General features: G+C 44.1%; 1 protein-coding gene across 5 annotated transcripts in view; it reads left to right on the top strand.

The window, feature by feature from the left end:
• The first annotated feature begins 2,395 nt into the window (after positions 1-2,395).
• The window catches only part of EHF (ETS homologous factor), a 42,257-nt gene continuing 19,290 nt past the window's right edge, over positions 2,396-25,362 (top strand). For 2 of the 5 annotated variants that reach the window (XM_025357439.1, XM_025357437.1), the window contains exons 1-2: positions 2,396-2,583; positions 23,383-23,482. In XM_025357439.1, the coding sequence (XP_025213224.1) occupies positions 23,386-23,482 (97 nt within the window). In that variant the 5' untranslated portion in view covers positions 2,396-2,583; positions 23,383-23,385. Of the gene's footprint in view, positions 2,584-3,304; positions 3,672-13,650; positions 13,834-23,382; positions 23,483-25,362 lie in introns of those variants that run through there. The other 3 variants (XM_025357438.1, XM_025357436.1, XM_025357434.1) reach the window with 3 other exon arrangements.

The following is a 25,362-nucleotide window of genomic DNA, read 5'->3' as shown; positions in this document are numbered from 1 at the left end:
TCCATCCCTGTTGCCAGTGCTGTCTTGTTGAAGTTCGCAGTAGGGTGAAAGACCTCAAACTCCAGAGGACTTTCCCTATGGATGCAATATACCTGCAATTCTAGCTTTTTGTTTTTTTAGGTTGGGGGAGAGGGGTATTGTTTTCATTTTTGTTTTTCTTCTGGAAGTTTCAACTAAGACCCAAGTGAAAAGAAGAATCAATACTTAATAAGTACCCACTAAGTAGCAGGCACACTTTTAGGTACTTTATTTACCAAAAAAACCCTCCATAAATAAAGTGGCTTGTGAGTATGAGGTGACATCTTTCCCTCCCCTCCCACCATTACCACCCCAATATGACTCTTCTCAGGAGTCCTCCAATCTAATGGACTAAATACAAGTGGATAAAGAAATGGAGATTTAACCAGAATTCTTCAGCTAGAAATTAAAGGGCCTATAATTAAAGGTGACTGGGACTGGGTCAGAGAGCCACATCACTTTTAGGGTTGCATTTGAAGTTCACTACCTCTTGACCACACAACCCTACCCCTTCTACTCCCACCCTGCTGTCTCAGGTTAATCTCAGGCAATGGGGTAAAGAAGGCCAAGTTTGTTTCCCTGGAGTCCCTCGGGCTCTAGCACTAATGCTTCCCTTTTCTCACGTGTGCCTCCCACCCACCCCCCTTCACCATCACCACACACAAATGCCCTGCAGTGGGTGGAATGTAGTTACTTCAGGTTGTGCCTGATTTGTCTCTCAAGCAAAACTCCAGCAGGCCATTCCCTTAGGGCCCTGCGCTCAGATCTGGAACTGATAGACTAATTGGGGCTAATGTGATAATGGGCAATAATGACATTTGTTGTTTTTATCAGTGTGTGTGTGGGGCGGGGTTTACATTTGCATTTTTACAGGGCCCTTGGCAAGTTCACAGGGTTGAACTGTAGGAAAGGGTGGGAATGTCTGGGGCAGGTTAGGGAGGCAGAGGGGCTTGTTAGAACTCCCCTAAACTGCACTGCCCAAAGCCTCAAGACCTTCTTCAAGACCTGCCCAGCTTCCAAGACCTTCCCAAGTCCACCCTTGTCCTCCCACTGAGTCTTTTACACTTTCAGAAACCTCCGAATTCATGTTGAAACTAGAAAAATAAGTAAGAAAAGACTAATACTACTGCTCACTCACTGTTCCCCCTTAATATAATAACCAGTTTTTATTCTATTTGGTCAGCCTTTGCCCATAAGCAGAACTTTTTTCTTTTTTCTTTTTTTTTTTTAACACAAGGGATTTCTTGGTTTTGATCACAAAATCTTTATCTCGTTGCCAAATCTCAACTTCCCTTCCCTCTCCCACAAAGGGGAGCCCCGTTGAGTCAAAGAAATCTGCTTAGACACTTTGCTCATGCCAGGCCAGTGTCCTGGAAGGTTCGATAGAGAAAGTTAATGGTTGGGGGGTGTATTTCTCTTTGCTAGGAGCAGTCACTCACCCATATGAAAGAAGGTACATTTGTGACCCAGTGAAGCAGGTACAGGTAACTCCCCAGATGTCCCTTGGCCCAAGGGAATAGAGGTTGCATGGGTATTTAAATCTGTAGATCCTCCCTAATATTCCACCTTCTTCTTGTCCAAACTCTGCTTTTTTATTTCCAGTTTCAGCATTTTGGTCTTCTCATCTCTAACTCCTGCAGGGAGTGTCAATAAACTTTTTAAAAAGATCATGTAAGTGTCAAGAGGAAGTGAAGAACCTAGATAATCCACCAACCGGATAATCAGCTCTTGCATATTTGAGAGTTGACTGCTTGACCTGAACATCTCCTCAGAAGGGACCCTCCCTCCCAGGATCTTCCCTTTCAAACCTCTCAAGGCTCTTACCTGGGGCCAGGGGAGATAGGCTTTTCAAAGTCCATTGAATTGCCAAGAGTCTCTGTCAAGAAGGCAGTCATGGTGCCTGGAGAGGGAACTTGCTGGGAGCCCCTTCAGAGCCTGGTACTTATGCAGCTAGGGCAAAGATCTTGATGCCAAAGCAGGGTGGACTAAATACAGACTAATAAATGAGACAGGTGCTTAAGAGGGCCCCCCTATACCATCATCTCCTCCAGATTTGAACTTCTACTCACTTTGCTTTTACATTCCCCTTTCCTGATGGTGTCTTTGGTGAACAGGGTGCTTTTCACCTGAAACAGCCTCTGAGCTGAAAAGAACAGTCACCACCAAATCAATTCCTCATCCATTAACAGGTTGTCTCTCTGTTCTTGAGACACAGGCATTACCTGGTTAGACCTGTTTTGTTTGAACACTAACGTGTGAGTTGGCCAAATGCAAATGAGCCAATGTTTGTAATCCTTTATTTTATTTTTTTAAAGGGCTAGGTAGCCAATCAGAAGAGGGGGAAGTGACTTAGGGAATTCCCGGTTGGTAGCTTATTGCTTAACATCCTACAAAATGATTTAAAATTATTGTCATATGCATTTATCTTCACTCTGATGAGGGCTCAGACTTGATAACGCCAGTGGTGCCCCATCCCTGTAGGAGCTGGTGAGATTGCAGCCTGCTGCCTCCCCTCCATCAGCCACAGCTATTGGATTTCCCACCCAGAATCTTTAGGTAAATGAGGTAAGTCCTGATTTTTAAAACTTCTTTTGAGTCTGGAATCCAAACACCTGAGTGGAAAGAGAAGCCTGCTTTAAACCGGACAGATGAAACTAGAAGAGACTCTTGGAGACGGCTGGCAGGAAGTGAAGCTCACCTTACCTGGGCTTACCTCACTGGGTCAAATCAGAATTTTATTTTGGAGGGCAGGCTGGCTACTTTGGATATTATCTGTGAATTTCCTGCATTGTTTGGACTTCTAATCTCTGTGAATTTAAAAGCCCCCTTGCTTCCCTATGCCTATGTGGCAAAACCATTCCCCTGGGTTGAATTCTTCTGAAACAAATAGGCAGCTAGAGATAGGTGGCTCTGATATAGCTCAGTGAAGAACTGGTTGGCTAAGTAGCTGTTAGGGCTCAGAGTACACCGTCTCGCTTTCTAGATATATCTTCTGCTGGTAATTTTTCTGACTCATGAGCTATAGGGAAAGGCCAATTTGTTTTTAATATGTTCCAGGACTGGAAAATGGCTTGAAATAGGCAAGAATATACACAATCACACTGGAAAAAGTGGCCAGGCAGCCACGGCAGGCAGGGGTATTGGGAGAGCTGAATATCTAAAAAAAACAAAAATCCAGAAAAAACAAAAATCAATTTTGGCAAAGGGCTTCACTGTATAACAAGGGGACAAACTAACCCTTTGTTTACTCCATTTTGGGAGACTATGATCAGACAGGCAGTTGTGACTCAGCAGTAACAAATGCCTTCTAAGCCAGGGATTCTTTTGATTTTGCATGGACAAATTGTGGAGAAGTGTTAGCCCCAGTGTGGACTGATCTGGGAACAGTGGGAAATTAACTTCTTATTGGTAAATATCAGACTGAGGTGAGAAAGCGACATTTTCACCATCCGTCTTTGCTGATTTACCATGCTCCCAGGATAGTGGGAGCATGTGTTTTTAAGATGGAGAGTGTATGATTCTGAGTCCAAGTTCACAGGGGCCTCTGCTGGTTATCTGCACTCACCTTGGTAACAGCGAGACAGTGAGCGAATGGATTCCAATAACTTACTGATGGAAGGTCTAATTCAGGAGTTGGTTCTGCAGCCATGGAGGTGAAGATGTGTTCAGATAGTCTTTCAATGTGTAAAAGCGCAATTAGAGATTCTGTGTGGCTGTGTGTTAATTCCACTGGGGTCAAGGGAAAAATTTATTTCTAACAGAAGAGAAGAAGATACGTTATTAGGAAGAGTTTCATGGCTAGGAGATACTATCAGAAAAGGCTCTTAAGAGATTTTAAGAATGACTTTAATAGCTGCATTTGGAGTTTGCAGAGGATCCACTTTCCTTCTTTTTGTGACCTAAAATTCCGGGACGATGAAATAACTCACCAATTCCATCTTCTTGTAATACGGAGTCACGTAGACAACACTATTTTCACACCAATGGCTAATGGTATTTAAAAACCATGATGGAATGCGAATTGAGAGTCATTTGGAGGTCTGTAGTTGAACTTGAAAAAATAATAAATGTAATGGAGACAATACTTCACTATGTTTCCAAAATATTTTAGAGAGGCATTTTAAATGAAAGTCACTTTGAGGGAATAGCTGCGCTGTAAGTTCTCTTACATAACCGTGCAAGACGGTGGCCTTCATCAAGACCTTTCAAGGTAGTGTGGGTAGGGTGATGTGTTTGATTCAGGCCTCATTTGTTATGGAAAGGCTCAAAATCAATTGTATTTGTTCTTTTTCTTTGGTTAAAAAGCACCTATTTGTTAAATTCAAACAATCCTTTTTGGGCTTTTTTTTGAGATGGAGTATCTCTCTGTCGCCCAGCCTGGAGTGCAGTGGCGTGATCTCAGCTCAATGCAACCTCCATGTCCCAGGTTCAAGTGATTCTCCCAACTCAGTCTCCCGAGCAGCTGGGATTACATGTGCTCCCCACTATGTCCGGCTAAGTTTTGTATTTTTAGTAGAGACGGGGTTTCACCATGTTAGCCAGGCTGGTTTTGAACTCCTGACCTCAGGTGATCCGCCCTTCTCAGCCTCCCAAAGTGCTGGGATTATAGGCTTGAGCCACCGTGCCTAGCCGTATTGTTTTCATTTTTAATCTATTATGTGATCTCCCAATGGAAGTGTCTTTGACCTTTGTGGACATCAGGAAAGCCTTATTACATTCCCACTTGCGATTCCATGTTTATGGGTACCCTAAATGCTCCCATTAATTGACCAACTTTACCCTGATCTTCTTTCAATATCTTTCTGACTCCTTTAAGGTATGAGACAAAATGGAAACTGAGAGGTTAAAAGGTTTACTAGGTTGAATTCAATTAGCGAATTGGAAACTGTAAGGAACTCCTATTGGGTCTCAGGTCAGAATGTGAGTGCTTTTGGCCAAAGTTCACTTCTAAGGAAGTAGAATTTCACTTTCTGCAATCTTGCGATGTTTTATTTCCTCCATATCTTTCCCATGCCCTCGCCCCACCCAATCTCCACAAATTTGGGGATTTGAGCACTGGGTTGTGATTATTCAACCATCTTGCTTTTCTGAAAGCCCAGGGCAAGACCCTGCTTCATGTCACAGTATCAAGCACAGACACAGAAGTTTATATAATTGAGAAGTTACTGTCTTTTCTCCCTTCCTCCAGATGGAGTCATCTCTATGCCCTTTCATACAGATGTGATTTACAAAGACCTCTGGGTTAGGGGTCGGGTGGCGAGCAAGAATCTCGTGGCAGAATCTGCTAACACACTTGAGAAGCAATGTCGTGGTTTTAAGGAACTCAATCTAAAGCTTGAACCTGATTTTCAGGGATACCGTGTTGCTGCCGTTTCAGCCCATTTCTCTTGTTAAGATCGCTCTCTGGTAGAGTTGACGTGACACTCATTTCTGTTGTGGGTGGGGCCCTGGTTGGGAGGCATTGGCTCCACTGTAGCCTGGGTGTCTAGAGACCACATTCTCACCCTGCCTTTGTTACTGGGAAACCGAACGCGGCGCTGTGGCTTTCAGCTTGGGTAAGCCGGGTCTGTGGCAGGGATCGCCATCTGAAGACAGATGCAGGAGGGCAGCCACACCTTGCCCAGGTTCTCTTAAATCTCTTGCTGTATAACTGAAAGGAGGGCATAGATAATTAACTTTATTTGACACTTTTCAGATCTAATTTTTAGGAATGTGATTTTAAAATAATAGATTTGTTCTAATGAGCAAACAATCGTGATGTTATTAAAAACGTGTTTACTTAAATTGAACAGGTTTCAAAGGGCCAAGCTACTAAGCTGTGCAGGAAACAAACAGTACAGTGAGGAGAATGGCTCCTCACCACAGCTATTCTTAGGGTGGGACATAGTTTCAAGCTAAACGGCATTGATGTCCGGAAGCCAGGATGTGCTGAAGTAGAAATTTCCAGGGATCCCTCAGAGTTATTTGCTACAATGTTTATTATACTTCAGAGGGGGGTGGAAATATTTATTTAAGAATCTTCCCTGAAGAATTTTGAACTCCAGCTTTGGAGTGATGGGAGCACAGTGCAGGGAAGGTGGGATGTGAGGCGGTACCCAGGCAGTAGTCTAGAGAACTGGTCTTCTAGCACTGGCAGAGCGATGTGGCCCAGAGCACACGTTCTCCTTTGCCAAGCTTTAGTTTCCACCTCTGGACAAAAGGGTTTGAGCCTAATCATCTTTAAGATCCATTTTAACCCTCAGATTCCTTGGCTGTGGTGATTGGGAGTGGTGGGAGTGCCTGGGGGTCGGCAGGATAAGCACGAATCTGTGAGAACTGAGAACAGGTGGGAGAAGCCTTCTAAGGATAAGGCAGCAAAGGTTAGCAAGAGCCCTTAAATGGATTCTTTAGGGCCTTCAGAATTTTGGCTAAGGGCTATACCTAGTGGAGGTACTAAGATCTGACACCTGGAGCCTTTATTAGGGATGTTAGAATCCACTCCCATGACAACATCCCAGCTGTGTCAATTTGCCTCATGTGTCTCAAGCTGGTGGGAATGTAGAAGTGGACGAAACAGACTGTTTTGTGATGGCAGGGAACCATGTAAGCACAGGGGCAGGTGCTCTACTGGTGTCTTCCATAAAACGCCAAAGCAGCCTGCCAGAAAATGGACATTTAGGCACTCATGGTGTCTACTGAGTTTGTATGGTACTGATGAGCTTGCTTGACTGATTATCCATGGCTTATTGAGTAGATCGAATGTATGTGGACTCCTCCTAGAGGAAGACCCTGTGGCTGACCCAAACATTGAGCACTCTAACCTGGAGACCCTGATGTACCCAGAAAGCCTCAACCTTGTATCTGGAGAAACCAGAACTTGCAACAGGACCAAGCAGGGTGGCCCATTTAAAGAGGCTCCTGGGGTTTTAATTGACCTTGTTTTAAAAGAGACACCCTGTAAAATACTCCTATGAAAACTTATTTCACAAGCACCTAACCACATTCTGTCTTCGGTTTGTTTTACAGGGCTGGGCCCCTTGTTCTGGTCAATTGGTCCACATTATCTCTCCTCCTCCTATCTTGCCGCACACCCTGGCCCTTGGAGCCTTCCTCACTTCTTTACTCAGAAACATCTTAGTTGTTATTAGGGGTACTTGCCTACTTATTTAAAATATGGCCAGTATAAGTGCATACAAGATGTGCTTTCTGATTAAAACAAAGCCAAAAATAAAAAGAAACCAAAATGCCTATTATAATAGTTGGATTTTTAGACTAATAGACCACTTCATTAACCCTGCCATTTTACCATAACAACTTATTTTTACTTTTGTATGACCCTGTCTCAATGTCCTTTTTCTTTGATGTTGTTGTAATTATGAACATAAAATTTCATAGCTGCTTCTCCACCCCACTTTCTATCACAGAAGCACAATAAATAATCTTGGGGGGTGGGCTCTTATTGGCCCAATTGTGGCTTCAAAAAATTTCGGTTGCCTGTCCAGCCCTTTCTCAGCCTGATACAACGTCCCCCAAAAGTCTGTTGAGCTTTTCCTGGAATAAGAAGAGGATCTTCTACTTTTTGAATAGAGTAATGGAGATTGGAAAATATGGTCATCTTGTGGAGGTTATTCCAGGCTTCTTCTTAGGAACCTTAAAAAAAAATCTCCTCAGTATGGCCGATGATATATTCTGGACAATAAGGTGAGCAGAGTCTGAAAGATGAGAGCAATTTTCAATCTTGTCATGACGCTGACTAATGATAAAACTTGCTTTGTCTTTGCAGTGTACTCTAGATTTGACTCTAAATTCAGCCTCTGTCTCGATCATGCCCACTTAGAAAATAAGAGTGCAGCTAGCTCACCTTTTAGTCATCTTAATTCCAGTAGGCAGAAGGCCATGGGTCAAGGAATGTTGATGGAGTAAAATTTGACTGCATGTGTATCTGAAGGGGTAGAAGGCTAAGAGATTTTATGGCTTGGAAGCTGCTGAGATGTGGTGTGAAGAACACTGGACTTAGAGTCCAGATATCTGAGCTCAAGTTGGACTCTACCACTGGATAGTTGAATGACTTTGAGTGAGTTATATAAGCTGTAGCATCTAAATTTTCTCATCTGGCAAATGGAGTTAATAACGTCTACTGCACTGGGCTGTTGTAAGGATTAAATTAACAAAGAATGTGAAAGCACCCGAACAAAACCTTGTGAGTAAAAATTAGTAATTTGTGGAATGGACATTAAGGGACATCTTCAATTTGGGTGTTTTCAGTGAGTTTCTGTTGGGTCAGAGTGAATGTGTATTGAATTCCGGGATTTTGGTTGTGTGTGTGTATGTGTGTGTGTGTGTGTGTGTGTGTAGAGATCAACGTTGGTTCTTCACTGTGACCTTGGGAAAGAAATGCAATAGGGTTTTTACTGGGAAGGTGGGTAGCAGGGAGATGGATGAACCATATTAAGAGGGGACCTCCAAATTGAACCTTGTTTTGAGTCAGCTGCAAACCATCACCAAGGAGGTCCTGGGAGACCTGGGGTGATTGGGTACACAGCACGTTCCTGTCCTTGTGTCCTGATGCCTGGCACATAGGGACCTGCAGAAAATACTGATTCTCCTCCAGGCAGTTCACATGACTAGCTTTTAGGAGTGAGTATACTATTGCCCACCTCTAAAATTCTTGATCAAGTCTCCAGATGTCTACTGACCACTGATGCTGAGGTCATGAATCTTGGGCATTCTAGAGGCTTTGGGGAAAAAAATTACTTCTTTTGCGCAGGCACTCTGGGGTCTACCTCTTGGTAAATTATTCAAATGAGGTTTCTGGTCATGCAAATGTGGTTTCTAGAGTCCATTTGAATTGAACAAGTAGTTCTTGTTATTAGTAAAACAGCAAGGATCCCTAACCTGGGGTCCAGGGGTAAATTCAGGTTCTGTGAACTTGGATGTAAAAAAAAATCGTCTTTATTTTCAATACTCTCTAACTAGAATTTAATATTTTCTTTCAATATGAATGTAGGCAAAACTCCATGGTAGTATTAACTGCAACTGTGATTGTCACCAAGAGAAATCACATTTTCATGTCTTATTACACCTATTACATATATCACAAAATGTGGGTATTTGATATCAAGTTAGATTTGCACTAGGTAGATATTCTTATTTAATGTATTAATGAAGAAGCACATATATTGTTATCAGGTTGGTGCAAAATTAATTGTGGTTCTTGCCATTAAAAGTAATTACAAAAATAGCCAGTCTGACCAACATGGCGAAACTCCATCTCTACTAAAAATATGGGTGTGGTGGTGGCACACACCTGTAATCCCAGCTACTTGGGAGGCTGAGGCAGGAGAATCGTTTGGACCCAGGAGGCAGAGGCTGCAGTGAGCTGAGATCACACCACTGCACTCCAGCCTGGGCAACAGAGTGAGACTCTGTCTCAAAAAAATTTCAAAACCCTGAAATTACTTTTGCACCAGCATGTGATATCATGCATTTATTTTAAAAAGTATTTTGACGTTGTCTTTTAAAACAAAGTTCTTTTTAATCGTATAATATTTTACTTTGTCATGTAAAAATATTATTTTGAGAAGAGGCCTGTAGGCCTCACTAGATGACAAAACAGATCCATCGTACAGTTGAAAGGTTAAGAACACCTCATTTACAGCATTCTCTCACACACGACTAACGAAATGACTTCTGAACAGCACCAGTTGATAGATGGTCTCTGCCAAAAGGGGAATATGATCTTCCCATATGTTCCTGCCTATGGGTAGCCTTGGAGTTGTGAAGAGACTTTGGCATAATGAAGATGATAATAAGAATGATAATGGTAATTTGTTGAGTGCCTGCTGTAAGCCAGGTGGTTACAGGCCTGTTCAATGTCATGTTTAGTTTAATCCTCCCAACGACCTCAGGAGGTAGTCCATGGAACAAAGACAGAAGAGACCCCTGCCCACCCACGGTAATGAAACATGGGTACGGGTGAAGGCCAATGTGGTTACTGACCCCTTGGAGAAGGTTGATGTCACGAGTGTGCAACTCGTGCAGTTCCACAGGACCCCATGCTTAGAAAGTTTCCGTGTTTGGTTTAAGGCTCTGCTGTTGCCATCTTGAAATTCTTCATAAGTTTTGAACAAAGGGCCCTGCATGTTCCTTTTACACTGAGCTCTGCAAATGATGTAGCTGGTCCTGCCTCTGGTTGTGGTGAAATGGAATGTATGACAACTCCCGGGGCTGGGAGTCTGGGAAGCTGCTGCAGAGAGCCCCCTCCTCATTTTCATCAGGCTCAGCCACGCAACCTCTGGTAGGAAGCTACGGCGTGTTGAGGAGAGAGGATGTCATTTTTGAGTTAGTGAGTTTTACGGTTTTGTTTGAGCTCCAAAGGTTTCCTCCAAACAACTGGAAGGATAGCCGAATAATTGCCTGGAAGGGATTTAATTCCTTGAAAAACCTTTCTGGTAGGGAGTTGCTGGCAATTTCATGATTTTATTTTCCAGAGGGCTTGCTGCATAAACCAGTGAGCCAGGAGAAGCAGAATAAAGTCTGATCTGGAAGGAAATATGAGACCTGGTATGCCATGAGTCTAGTGTTCTCATAGGAAGGATCTAAAAACAAACTTGGCTTTCTTGCCTGCTGCTATTGAATGATTATCGCTATAAAAGGAAAACTCTACTTCTTCTAAAGAAGAGGTCGTCTAACTTGTGAGAAAATTCAGATGTTATTTGCTTCTTGAGCTGCAAGGATGCTAATGAAATAAGTCTCATGAAGTTCTGGTGGTGTTTTAGGGCTAGGTTTTTAGAGACTGTTCCATTGTTGAAAACAGGGTCATGGACATAGTGATGGTGGAAGAAGTGAAGACTTTTACTCAATTTCTTTGTCTCTGGGATGGAATTCAGGCTTCCCCAATAACATTTTCATGGTCTTTCTCTGGTCAGTCAGTGATGTTCATAACACAAGCAAGCCTGTCATCAGGACAAATCTGTGATGGCTAAGACATCAGGTGCTCTTCCAAAAGAGCCATAATTCACCCTTCATTTTTCAAGTTTTTTTTTTTCTTCCTGTTATTACTGCTCTTTTATCATGGCTAATAAGTCTGAGGTGGCTTCAGGCAGCCAATCCTAACCCCTGGGTCAATCTGGGGCCTCCAATGGGAAGCCAGACTGAAGTTCTGATAGATGGGTTTGAGTGGCTGTGAAGTGGTGTTTCTATAGCATCCAGACTGGTTTGCACGGAAAGGGAGCTTCTGTATTAGGGCACAAGGATGATCAATATGTCTCCTATTTATATTTGGGGGAAAAAGTTGTGGGAACCGTGCTTAAAGGATCTCAATTTTTAAATTGAAAGTATGAGGTCCTAACAGACATCCTCCTTCTCTTAGAAACACAAGGATCCATTTTCAAGTAATTTCAAAAGAATTATGTTGCTTTCCCCACCCCTTCCCAAGTACACTTATTATAATATATCCAGTCCATTTGCTAGCTTTATATCTTTAGAAAAGTTGCTTAACCTCTCTCTGTAAAATGGTGCTAATATTAGTACTAACATTCAGGGTTATTGTGAGGATTAAATGAGGTAATTCATGTAATGCCTAGTTCTATTTCTAGCACATTTTAAACCCTCAACAAATATGAACTATTATCACTGTCATAGTTTTTGTTGTTGTTTTGCAATTATGTGGTTTTCAAGATTCTGAGCTGGGGGCTGTTGCTCTTTCCTTGACTTGAACATCTCGGTCTTTTCCTATGAGGAAACTTGACTCTTGAAATGGTCCAATCCATTGTCCTAGTCCATCCTGACCCCTCCCTGGCTCCAATCCCCACCCCTTACCGTCCTCCACCCTTCCCACATTCCTGCACAGTTGGTCTTATTTATTTTTCAGTCAACTAAAGGTGTTGTTAAATCTTTTATTTTTCTGCTGCCCGATTTGGTTCTATGCACTCCACTCCCTACGCTGCTCATGACAAGAATGCCTGGGAACACTCAGCCAGTCATATCCCTCCCCCGTAGGAACACCCAGTTCTTAATGCTCCTGGAGAGGCAACATTTCTGAGGCCATTCCCCACTGCCATAAGCCCCCCTCCCCCATGAAGCCAGTGGTCTGGTAGTAATGAACCCCCCACGGCCCTCAGAAAACTGGGGCAAGGTATTTGTCTGCGGAAATGTTGCATGTTGCCTTGATTGTGCTTTCTTCTACAAAGCTTAAAAAGGATATTATATTATTTTATTTTATTTTATTTTTTGAGATGGAGTCTCACTTGGTTGCCCAGGCTGGGAATGAGTGGCACAATCTTGGCTCACTGCAACTTCCACCTCCTGGGTTCAAGTGATTCTCCTGCCTCAGTCTCCCAAGTAGCTGTGACTACAGGCACATGCCACCATGCATGGCTAATTTGTATATTTTTAGTAGAGACGGGGTTTCGTCATATTGACTAGATTGGTCTCGAACTCCTGACCTCAAGTGATATGCCCGCCTCGACCTCCCAAAGTGCTGGGATTACAGACATGAGCCACTGCGCCTGGCCAAAAAGAGATATTCAAAAACTCCCTCTGACTGTGTGTGCTGAAGGCTGAGTGCTGATGCCATTGCTTAATTAATGTTGTTCATGATCTCCATTTAGGCGATTTGTTTAACTCCTTGTGGCCCTTTTGGACTTAGCTTATCATGTGACATTGACAAATTAATGAGAAGTGAGCATGTGATGATGCTTGGATTAGGACAGAAATCACATCTAGCACATCTCAGGCCCTTTCTACCTGGGACCTGAGACCTCAAATCTCTTGGCAGGAGAGGAGTGGGTCTACACAGCCCGCTTCTGAGGTAGGTGTGGCTAGCCTCATTTATGCGATGGGAAAACTGTGGACTGGGAACTAAGGGTTTTCAAATTATGCTCTTTGCCCAGGGCTGGATGTAGGATGTCTGGGGGAGAAGCTAGACTGAGATCTGGGTACACTGAGCCTCCACTTTAGGAGGTAACCTAGAGACTACACCTACTCCCTAAACTGTATTGACTTTTGGAAGTCAACCATTTGGAAGAGTGTGGTTTTGGTTTCGATCGTATCCCAGCAGTCTTTTCTCTGCCCTTGTTAATCTGATTTGTGATCTGAACCTGGGCTGGCTGGAGGCTGGCCATGTCACTCTGCAGACCTTGGACACCCCTGAGTGCCCTCACAGAACCAGCCAATGGAAAAGTACAGTGTCTTCTGGCTTCTCAGCCTTGCCAGCTCCCTCTGGCCTATTTGATACCCTCTTTTATATTAAGGGAGTGGAAATGTAGCATCCAAACTGAAAATGCAGGTTTTTCTTTGGTTTTTTATAGGAAAAACAAATTGGCATGAACACTCAGTCAAACCAGCTCAGGCTGTTTGGGCAGATGCCTTTCTTTGCCTTTTTCTGTTTATTTTCCTACAAATCAATGCTTAACTGCGTTGTTATCGGAGCAGAGCAACAGGTGCAAAAAAATAACTCTGCTGCCAACTCAAATGAAACGGTAGGGCTTATACCCTCTGGGAGGTATTCAGAAGATAACAGAAGCCCCTGCCAGCAACTGAATTAACAGCTCTGTTTACGGTGGGTTTTATGTTAACAACCTGCTTCTGACCCTCCTACACATAAACACACCATTGTCTTGGAGAGAGACATTCAGCCATCCGGACAACCCACTGCTTTATTCTGCCCTGAGTGGAGATTGGTTTTGGCTCAGGCTGCTTTGTGAAACCCAGAAGCATTATCCTGTCTGCCAACTCCACGTCCTAGTCAGAGTTTTCTGTGAAGGCAAGGGCATGGGGTTGCCGGAGAGAAGAGGATTGGTCCTGCTTTTAAGACTAGTTGAAATACTTTTCAAGGTTGGTCATTCTCAAATGCCAGAGAGGGTTGCCTGGCTCTCTCCACTCTTGCCCCATTCCATTCACAACAGGAGGTGGGGAATGAGCTCAGATGATTTTGGAAGGAGCCACTATTGTTTGGGAAGCCGTGTCCTTGTGAATAGTCCATCAGGGTAGGGCAGCGTCTATGTTTTATTTACTATTGTGTCCCCCGCAGCTAGCAAAGTGCCTGGAATCTAGTAGACACTTGGTAAATATATATGAATTGCAGAGGGTCTGAGACAATATTGTAATGGCTGGATAAGCATTTCTAGGTGATAGTTTCCTTCTGCTAAAGGCTGAGAGACTGTCTTGGGTATGAGGGGTTAAGTCCAGGGTAATTAAGTAATCTTTTGAAGGACTGAGATGGGGGTGGGATGGGGTAAGGGGTGGCTTGGCCAGCCTTGAGGTCCTCCTGATGGAAGTAACCATCAGAGAGATCCTCTGCAAGCGCTATATTCTGGGACCAGATTTGTCTGTTCGGCCTTCAGAGACTCATACTTTTAAGTATTCAATCATTGCTGAATTTGACCATTTGGTATTAATAGAACTAAGCAATTACCTGCTTTAATTCAAGTTGGCAAATAATGTAACAGTAGGCTATCTGCAGATGGATTAGAGGTTGAATTCTCTACATTGAATCTTTTTTCTCTGACTTTATAAGGACTTGCTTGCATTTATGGACATTTCTTTCAAGGCTGGTGTCTCCTGGAGTTTGTCATCTTGTGGTGGGAAAGGGAAGGGAGCCAAGTGGGTGAGTCTACAGACCAGAAAATCTCAATGGTGAGAGTGTTCAAGACTTCATTAAGGGAGGTTCTTAGAAATGCAGATTTTAGTTTAGAGGTCTGGGGTTTCAGCAATCAAACATTGTTGACTCTAACAATATGGGGGTACTGAGCATTAGGACCTATTTTATTTCAAGTTGGCAAATAATATAGTGATAGGTTGTCCACAGAGGCCCACAGAAAACAAGCAAAACCAGGAAGATGTAAATGTTTGGAAGAAGAGGAGAGGCAAAGCTTCTTTTGAGGCCTCAAAAGCCTCTGTGACCTTTTACAATCCGAAGCTTGCCCTATTCTTACTTTATCATATCTGAATGGGTTTGATAAAGGCCCTGGGGGTCATCTTAGGCAAGCTTGTCTTTTGATCAACTTGGGTGCCTGCCACTGTCAGTATGTGCCGCCTAGCCTGGGTCTGACACCAAGACTGATAAAGATCAGCATACTATGTATATTTCCAAATGGCTTACAGTCAATAAATTGTACCTATAATGGATCCAGACTTGGCCTCCCAGTGCCACATTATTGGTCATGAAAACCCTTGAAACCCCAGCAATAATACTTCAGATGTTGCCCCTGGGAACGTGAAAAATGTCTGTTTCAAAACACATTATAAGGCTATGAAATTATCTGTGATGTAATCCCAAGAGAATCAAATACATTCCCCAAGCTTGATTCATAATTCAATTCATTTGTAAAAACACAAATGATTGTCTGTATTATATTCAGTTGCCTTTCACATGTACATGATTTTTTTTTTTTCTCTTATTTGGGAGTGGTCCTTTGAAACGACAGTCATATTGAAACAGGAAGTCAGTAAGCTGTTGCAACATCCTTAGGGCAAATGCTGTGAATTTACCTGCTGGTAACTTTAAGGACTGAGAATGGTGTCGGTATCACTGTCATCACAAAAGTAATTATTTAAAAGGACTAATTGCTTCTTTGGCTTCAGGAGTAAAGATGCCCACATGGCAGCCAGTTCTGCGGCAGTTTGGTGATGATGTGGTTGGATGAATAAGGGAGCTAGGAAGATGGCTGATGGTGGCCTTGACTCTCAGTCCCCTGGGGCTGGGGACAGGGAACGCAGGTGTGAGCCCTGGTTAAGATCTGCTCTGTGGCCCTGGTGGCTCCCAGTGTTCCTTCACCCTTGCAGCAGGAGCAGACCATGCTCTCTGGCCTGAGGTCTGATTCAGGTAAAGCATAAGTAATTATGGACCAGTCTATTTCCCAAATACAAAATTAAAATAACTTTATTGAGTCATAGGGGGATAATTTACATTATATATGCATGCATGTATATATGCAGGCATATGAATGTGTGTATATATATAATATGTATGTAAACTTGATAAAGGTGTAAGGCAGCAGATGGTCCAGGGAGAATGCCATGACCATGTCTAGAATGGGGGTCAAAGTGAGAATGAGTCTTCTCTGGCAAAGTACCCTCTTCTCAGCAGAGAGTGGTCAAGTTCCCAGGTTTTATTGCAAGACAGTCTGAGTTTGAATTCTCTTCCCTTGCTAAACTGTGTGACCTTGAACAAGTCACCTAACTCCTTTGTGCCTCAGAGAAGCCATCTGTTAAATGACATAATGCCTCCTAGAGTTGTTGTGAGAATTAATTGAGATAATATGTTTAAACCAGCAGTGCAGAGCTGGCACACTTTAAGTATTCAGTAAGTCCTAATTACTATAATATAGTTATTATTATTATTATTTTTAAAGTGTTCAATCCTGAGTCTAAATAGCCCCATCACTGAGCAAAAGAAAGACCTCCCTGTAACTGAGCAGGCCCAAGCTGGCCTGTGTTGGTCTCTTCTGGGAGGTTTGCTCTGTATATTTAAGAAGGGAGGCCAGTGGAGCAGTCCTTGGGCTTGTTAGGAATCCCAAGGCTGAGCAGAGCCTCCTGGGCCTTGGGATGTGTGGTTCCAGCTCCCTGCCGGTGGCCCAGGGGTTCTTCTTGCGTATCTGTCCCTATCAACCCCAGTCCCAATCCCAAAGCTTATTCTTTTTTTTCTTTTCTTTTTTTTTTTTTTTTTTGAGATGGAGTTTCACTCTTTTTGCTCAGGCTGGAGTGCAATGACGCAATCTCAGCTCACCACAACCTCTGCCTGCCGGGTTCCAGCGATTCTCCTGCCTCAGCCTCCCAAGTAGCAAACCGTATTCTTTGCAGTATTTGAGCATTCTCTGTGCTAAGGGACTCGGAGGATAGAGAAACGGTCAGCCGTTCTCTGCCAGGGGCTCGTGTTTTAGACGACATGCTGCTCTTCCTGGTCTTTTTTTTTTTTTTTTTTTTTTTTGCACCTGCAAACCAGCCATGGTATGTGGGAGTGCATAGCCTTTGACAACACAGAGTTTAGGAGCATATGCCTTACCACTGCTCTTGGCAGCCTTGACAGTGTGTCTGGTGAGAGAAAGGGGGGCAGGAGGGATGGCTTTCATCCTTTGGATAAGAACTGTGCCCAGTCAGAGGGAAACATCATGGCTTCTGCAAGCAGGGTCCAAGCCCCGCTGTTTATAGCTCAGCCATAATGGTGCGTCTTCACAGCAGCTCTCAGGATAGGGAGTGCGGAGGCATAAGATCTAGTCAGCTGGAACTGGAGAAGACAGTACGGATAAGAGAGCGTTGAAGCCTTGCTTGAAATGAACTTGGCTCTAATTTCCTCCTTAAGTGTTCAATAAAATAGAAACTACAAGTATGATTATGATTATTATTTAAAAACCAGCAAACACTTATCAAATATTTACTATGTGTCATGCTTTTCCAAGCATTTTACAGGTATAATTTCATTGTTGTCTTTCAACAACGCTTTTCATATCATCTCTATTTTATAGATGAGGAAACTCAGGTCCCAAGAAGTTAAATAACTTGTCCAAGCTTGCCCCATTAGGAAATTGGCAAAGCCAAGATTTGAACTGTGGCCATGTAACTCCAGAGCCTGGGGCTCCCAACAATGATCTTGCTTCTGAGGAGTGTACCCCTACCATGAGGATGCCCCCAGTGCCAGCCAACACAGTTTAAACAGAGAACTTGGGCAGAACTTCTAATAAGCATAGAGATTGACTAGACACTTGCTACATATGAGATGCTATGCTGGTGACTTTACAAACAATCTCATTTAATCCTCATATCAGCTCCACGTTCCAAAGTGGAATTTTGTTATGTGGGGAAACTGAGGCGGTAGAGAGGATAGAAATTCTCCAAGGTCAACATAGCCCACCAAGCCATAGTACCAAGATTTCAACCCTGGCCGTTTGAATCATGAGCCCTTATTCGCTTAAGAGTTTCCCTCAAGACATGCGGCACCACTAGGCTGCTTTTCTGCTATGCCCATATTTGCTACTGACCAGCAGCCAAAATGGGAGACTCTTAAACTTTCAGGTTAGACCAAATGCTCTCCCTGCTCCCCTTCATTGGTCAAGGCTGTGCATGGTGGTCAGGGTGGTGCTTTTCTGGAAGCAAGCCCTCGACAAAGCAAGCCAGGAGAAGAAGGCACAGGGGGCTGGGATGTGTCTCTGTGTGTGACTGGTGCAGAAGTAGTCCAAGTCCTTAGCAACTCAGGGCACTGTGGGAGTTTGTTTACCTGAAACTGCCCTTAAAAGAAGTGAGAGGCGGAGGCTGGCCTATCTCCTGCCATGTCTCAGGCTGTGGTCATTCAGCACAGAACAGTGCTTTCTTGCTGGAAAAAGAATTTCAGATTGGCCAAACCCCAGTGGCCCATAATGTTAGGGGAGCTGACGGCACGTTGTAGGGGACTTGCTGCCTAAGGTTAAATATGTCCTGGCAAGAAGCCTGGCATGATGTACTCGCCAGTTCTTCAGTCTATCGGGTAGCTCTTCTCTTCAAATAAAGAGTACAGTTCTGCCCTACAACTGTGGGTCTTACACAAAGAGGTGAAGTTTGGGACAAATGTCAACCTCTGGACAATCAGTAGTGACTCAAAATCAAACACAGTTCCCTCCAATTGTTCCTACCTATAAAAAAGGATAGGGGAATATATATGAAAAAAAATCTCGGGATAATCTACATTTCATTTCACTCTTTTTTTTTTTTTCTTTAGAGACAGAGTCTTGCTCTGTTGCCCAGGCTGGAGTACAGGGGCATGATCTCGGCTCACTGCAACCTCTGCCTCCTGGGTTCAAGCGATTCTCCTGGCTCAGCCCTCCAAGTAGCTGGGATTACAGGCATGCACCACCACACCCAGCTAATTTTTGTATTTTTAGTAGAGACAGGGCTTCACCATGTTGGCCAGGCTGGTCTCGAACTCCTGACCTCAAGTGATCCGCCTGCCTCGGCCTCCCAAAGGGCTGGGATTACAGGCGTGAGCCACCGTACCTGGTCACACTCCACTCTTTGAGTTTGAAATAAAAGGTATAGTTTTTCTTTGCGTGTGTGCAGTTTTTAATAGCCCAGGTAATAATTTATACTACCTCTCCAGAATATATACCACCTGGGAACAGACAAAGGTGGCTCTGATACCCAGTGTATTCTCTTAAACCTTCATAGATCAGGCAATTACTCTATAGGTACCAGGCACTCTGCTGTGGCCTTTGAGGTGCCTTGTCTCATTTAACCCTCCAGCAAGTCTATGCCTATTCCCCAGGAGAGGAAATGGAAGTCCAGGAAGGCTAAAGGACAGCCCAAGTTTGTCACATCAGTAAGAGCAAAGCCTGAGCTGTTTGCCTCCACAAGCTTTTAACCAGTATTCTCCACTGGGGGTGGTTTTTGCCTCGGGGACATGGTGTGTGTGGAGGGGGTGCTGCTGGCATCTAGAGGGTAGGGGCCAGGGGTGCTGCTAAACATCCTACAATACACGGGCCAGCCCCCACAGAAAGGACTGTCCACATTTCAGTGGTGGAGAGGTTGAGAAACTCTGCTTTTAACCACAACCTAGGGCGACTGAGGATTCCTCCTCTGCCTCCCAATCCGAGGGTCCTGCCTCCAGCAGAAGATGGGGAGAAGCAAGTTCTTTTCCCAGCTTCCTTTTGATTCCCAGGATAGAGTCATTCTCACTTAGGCTCTGAACTGGGGATTCAATCCTGGAAGAAATAAAATGTGTTAGAGGAACACCTTGAGAATTAATGTTTAAAGAGGGGAAAGGAAACTGATTTTGACAGGGAATATGTTTGCCAGGGGCTAGACAAGACACCTTTAGACCCACTATAATTATTTATCTTTCAAAACAGCCTTTAGGCTCAGGAGACACGAATACTCTCCCACAATCCCCTCCAGCTCTCCCATTTCTAAACCAGTGTGAGAAATGGAGGCTCAGAAAGGTTAATGTGCTCAAGGTCACATGGCTGAAAGATGGGACCTAGAGTCTAACCCAGGATTCTCAGATTCCGAAATCTCTACTTCCACACATTTGATGGTATTTTTTTTTCAAGAAATAATGAAAGCTATGCTGAAGGTAAAGTAGGGAGCTGAAATAAGAGCATTCAATAATTCCCCTACTTTCTAATTAAAAGGATTGCTTTGTATACCCCAGAAAGCAATTACTATATACCATAGAAAATCTACATTAGCATATGGGGGTGTGGGTCAGTTGGTTATAACAAGGCTTTTTCACAACTCTCAAGTCACATTTGTTATCCATGATCTCATTCCATCTCAACAGTCCTGTGAGGCCGTTGGGGGCAAGTGTCTTCACTCTACACCTGAAGAACTGTGCCTCAGAGGAGGGTAGGACTTGGCCAAAGGCCTTCAGCTACACTGGCCATGGACCTCATGTGCCCACCCTGAGAACATCTTTCCTTGCAGCTCCCTGCCTGGTCGGAGATTCTGACCTTCTTTGCTTACAAGCCCAGGTGAGCTCAAGTGAACTCTGACTCACTAAGGGTTAAGCCACACAAACTCTTTTATGAGTGGAAACCACTTAATGTGCCCTGTAAAAAAGGGCCCCTCACCATGCTGGCTGCTTTTCCTTGGAAAGGGAGTGCCAGCAGGGAGCAGGGCTGTGCACAGGCCATCTTTTTGTGGGAGGATAGCGATGGGGCAGCTGCCATCCCATAGTCTTAAAGGTATCTCTGCGGGTCGGGAGAAGTTCTGGATGCTTCCAGAAGGTCAGGATGGAAAATGACGTCGGCCCTGAGGAGAGGGGCTTGTGGGCATTTGGCCACAGGTGGAGAACTGGCCCATATTGTTCTGCAACATTTATTAAATTCTTTTTTTTTTTTCACTACTTGCCGAGCTCTCTATGTGTATGACCTCATTTGATTCTTACAGCCCTTTGAGTTTGGTATTGTTCCCATTTATCAGGTACAGAAAGTGAGGAACAGAATGTATTTGGCTAGACAGACTTGGCACTGGCTCAGGGTCACCCACGGGAAGCAGGGGAACTGGAATCTGAGTCTGCATCTCTCCAGCTCCAAAGCCTGCGTGCTCAGCCTCCACGCCACCCTGCTTTCTGTTTGTCAGGAAGCATAGTTGGCCCAGGCAGGTGCTGCCACTGAAATGACCACTTTGAAACAACCCCGCAGGTAAATCCTTGTGAAAGAATTTTAGAGAAGCCCTCCCCTGCCTGTCCTCCCTGAGCCTGGAAGGCCAATCCCTCCTTGCAAATGGGCTGGGCTCTGAGCTTCAGCCCTTTCAGGGTTAAACAGTAACCTTTCCACTGCTTGTGGTTGAGCAAATGCTAGCAAGGAACAAGCCCAGCCTTGAGCAAACAAGAGACTGGGCCCTGGGCCCCCCTCCTTCCCCCAGCCACCCGGTCTGGGGACTTAGAGACTTTCTTTCGCCTTGAAGTTCCCAATCTGATTTCTTAGCTTTAGGGCAATTGCTCTACAAAGCTGGATGGGAAAATGCCCAGTTATTGTGAAAAAGAAAAGAAGGTTTGATATGAGTTTGTTTTCTTTCTCTGAGGGTAAGAATCAAAGAGGTTTTCAGAAAGGGAACTTACGAATCAGTATAGTCACCATCTTTAAATTTTCAAGTGGGGAAACTGAGGCCCAGCGTCATTTCTGGTTCAGCCTATCCACAGAGCTAGTGACGCTTCTCATCATAGCACCTGACATGTATTCGTGCCCTACTTTGTGCCAGGTGCTCGAGGTACAGAAACTCATTTAATCTCCAACCAATGTACAGACGAGGTATGATTAGCTGCATTTTGCATATGAGAACACTGGGGTTCTGAGAGGTTAGGTAACATGTCTGGGTGAGTACTAACCTAGTAAGTGGGAAGACCTGGAATTGACCCCAGCTCTTCTGGCTTCAAAGCTCCAATACATGGTGCCAGGACATAGAATCCAGCTCTTTTGCCTTCCCACCCAGTGGCTCTTTGCTGTTATAATGTCCACCATCCCTACCCTGTCTTTCCTTCTCCACCTTCTACTTAGACTTCAGTCCTAATTATTTACCAAACAACAGTGATGATGATGCTAATAATCATCATACATGTTTGTGTGCAGCCTAGTTCAGCCTTTAATTACCGCTGTCTCCCCAGCACCTAGAATAGTGCCCAGCCTATTACTAGGCTGATAAATACTTGTCGAATAAATGAATACATGAATATATTCGTATGCCTTCTGCAGACCCCCCCTCCCCGCCGACAGGCCCTACACAGAACCAGAGGAGCGGTAGCTAAATTAGGGGACGGAATGCCAAGGGCTGAAAATCCTCTGGAGTGGCAATTTTACTCCTGTGGACATTGATAATACCCTAGGATGCAAAATTTCCCCAAAACAGGCAGAAAATTTTCCATGAATTGCTGCTATAAAGCTGAATTCCTCTCCCTACCCCAACATTTTTATAAAGAGCAAGTGACTTTTACAGCCTCTGGATATTGCCCAATAGTGATCTGGAAACAGGCTGCTCTTCATTTAAATGACTGAACACACAGTTGGGGCTGTGGTCTGAAAGGTGGAGGGTGCCCCGCTTGGGAGTAGGGACATTATAAATACCAGAGAATTGAAGACAGTATTTCTGAAGTGTAAAATGTTTACATTGCTATAAAATAAACCCAAACAGGCCCACAGAAGAAATCTCTTCTCCCAAGTCCTTTACTGAGAAAATGATCCCACAGACTGAGGAAGCCACTTTTACTTAGGTCAGCTTGGAAACCCACTAAATTCTCCAGGTCTCTAACAGGAGAGAAAAAAAATGGTTATAATTGTTACCAGAAAGGAAAATTTTTTTTCTTTATCAGAAATGGGCAGTGTCTGTCAGAGAAACCAACTGATTCCTGATATTATTGCAAAGCCAGATACTTGAAGAGCTCTATTAAAATATGACTGAGGCCGTCTGATGACCAGCCCAGCCTGTGGCAGACACCCACATTGAGAAAACTTGTTACTGGGTGTGCAGGTGCAATTGCCGTCCGAGCTCCCACACAGGTGCTGGGGCTGTGCTGCCACCGGCTTGGATTTTCATTGATTGAAATTGCACTTTAAATACTTTATATAAAATCTCTTTGGCATTTTCACTTTTGTAAAAAAAAAAAAACCACTTGGATGCCAGCCAGCCTCGCCCTGGGAGCAGGTATTGCATTTTCCTCCCGCTTCATTCCTGATCAGAGATTATTCATTTATGAATGGGTGGCTGTAAAAACTTGCCTCATGCATATGAAAATTGAACCTGGAAATTTTTAATTGCTGTGAGTTTTGCTTTTACAAAAAAGGCTTTGGCAATGGGTGGCAGGCAATGGGTGGAAGGACAAATTCTCTTTGTTTTCTTCCTAAATTTACTCTGTGATCTGCACTTTCAAATGACATTTGTCCAAGAGGCAATGACTGAACAGGCTGTTTGATCCCCTAACAGATCATGATTCTGGAAGGAGGCGGTGTAATGAATCTCAACCCCGGCAACAACCTCCTTCACCAGCCGCCAGCCTGGACAGACAGCTACTCCACGTGCAATGGTAAGGGGGCCCGTGGGTGTTGGTGTCACTGCTGTGCTGTGGGGACTCTTTGCTTTACTTCTTCTCCCAGCCTAATGTTTGAAAAATATAGGCTTTTCAGCAGAAGATGTGGGACAAGAAGGAATGGAGAAAACTCAATTTCGGAGTTCCCTACCGGCCCCCAGGGTTCCAGACAAAAGCTCATTTGAGATATTCTGTTGCCTCCTCCCAAAATTAAAGGTTCCAGATTGACAGCCTGGCAGTGAGGCGGGTAGAAGAGATGCCTAAAGGAAAGACTCCCTGTTGAAGCTTTTAATAGTGTTTTGCTGGGATACCAAGATAGGCTAGGAGAAAAAGGGTGTCTGTGTGCATGTGTATGTGTGTGTGCATAGAGGTTAGGAAGGAGAGGGTTATAGCAGTTTAGTCTTTATTTTTCATCTTCCAGTGGCCTCTCTTTGAAAGGGGAGAGGAGATTTGTAAGGAGAACAGGTGTTCTCCCTAGTGCTTTAATCTAGAACACGTCTATTAGAAGAAGAGGGGACCTGGTGGTGGGGCGTACAGGGGGTTTGATGATCAAGCCTGTGGCTTCCTGAATGAAGCTGAATCCCTAAATCAAGTTGAATCCCTGAATCAAGTTGTTGCTGAATCAGGAACCCCACACCCCATTGTGAAGCCGTCCAGCTTAGGCATTCAGCTGTGCATCCAACAACAGTGAGTTTAGGAAGCTCTGGGCCTCTTCTTGATCCACACCCACTGCTAATCTCCCTGCCAGAGGCTCTGCTGTTTGAGTTTGCTTTGAAATATGGAGATGGTTTGTTGGTGACCAGAACTTGGGAGGAAGCAGGAGTGGGAGGATAATGGGAGAGTTATTCTGTAGGGAGTGCTGATCCATGTGGAGCTCCACCTCTTTTAATTTGGAATCCTAGTCAAACATGGTTGAAAGGGTGAGCAGGTAAGCTTCCCTTACTCAGTCACCTGCCCCCCCACAAACTGCTGCACTTTCTGGGCAGTTGCATTTTCTGTTGTGAGCCTCAGATACCCTATGAGGACCCAGAAAGTGGATTCTAAATAAAACTGGAGGTCTTTGGCATTCCCCGGACCCTGGCCCCTCAATGAAGGTAGCATTTCTCCTGCTTGCTCTGAAGAAAGTTGGGGAAATGTGTTCAGCAGGAAGTAGAAATGGGGTGCCACTTTTATTTCTTAAATTCCAGAGATCTCAAAGAAAGCTCAGCCTTGATCAAGACTGAAGAGGAGAAGGAGATCAGTTGAATGGCAGAGAGGATGTGAACTCATAGGAATTTTTATTGTTTCTCCTGAAACTTCAGGAATTTGGTGGGTTCTCTGTCTAATGTGGAATCTGCCCAGTTAATTTCAGACAAAAATCCCTGATTTTCCCAAGTTTGAACAAGATACACTAGCAGGGACTATCTTTTAATCTAGACCATATTAAGTTTGCAGATGAGATTATTCTAGATGTGCTGTTAGGTTATTAAAAGTTGGTGCCTCTTGTTGCCAAAACCGGAGCTGTACTGTCATAGCATCAGAATTATTTTAGAAAAAGAAAGATGAAAGACTTGGGGAGCCACAAAAATATATTTTCCATCCTTAAACAGCTTTATTTGTGAGGCACCAAAAATTGGGGGAAATAGAAAGATCCAGCCCAAGGTCTGTGTATCTGGGACTATTTCCATATAATTAGATTTTTGGGTTAGATTGTTCCATTCCTCCCCCAACCCCTGACTATTGGCTTCCTCTTTAGAGCCCACGTTGAGGACTGGGGCTGCTTTTGTTTGGCCATGAGGTACGAGGAGCTAAGTGCATACTGTGAGTGGTGGGTATTGCTAATGGCGGTCACCTTTGTGCACTAGATAAACCTGACCTCCTGCTCTTAGTGCTTCTGA

The sequence above is a fragment of the Theropithecus gelada genome, chromosome 14 (assembly GCF_003255815.1).
Source record: "Theropithecus gelada isolate Dixy chromosome 14, Tgel_1.0, whole genome shotgun sequence".
Lineage (NCBI taxonomy): Eukaryota > Metazoa > Chordata > Mammalia > Primates > Cercopithecidae > Theropithecus > Theropithecus gelada.
Note: the sequence above shows the minus strand (reverse complement) of the source record. Positions and strands in the feature narration are given on the sequence as shown.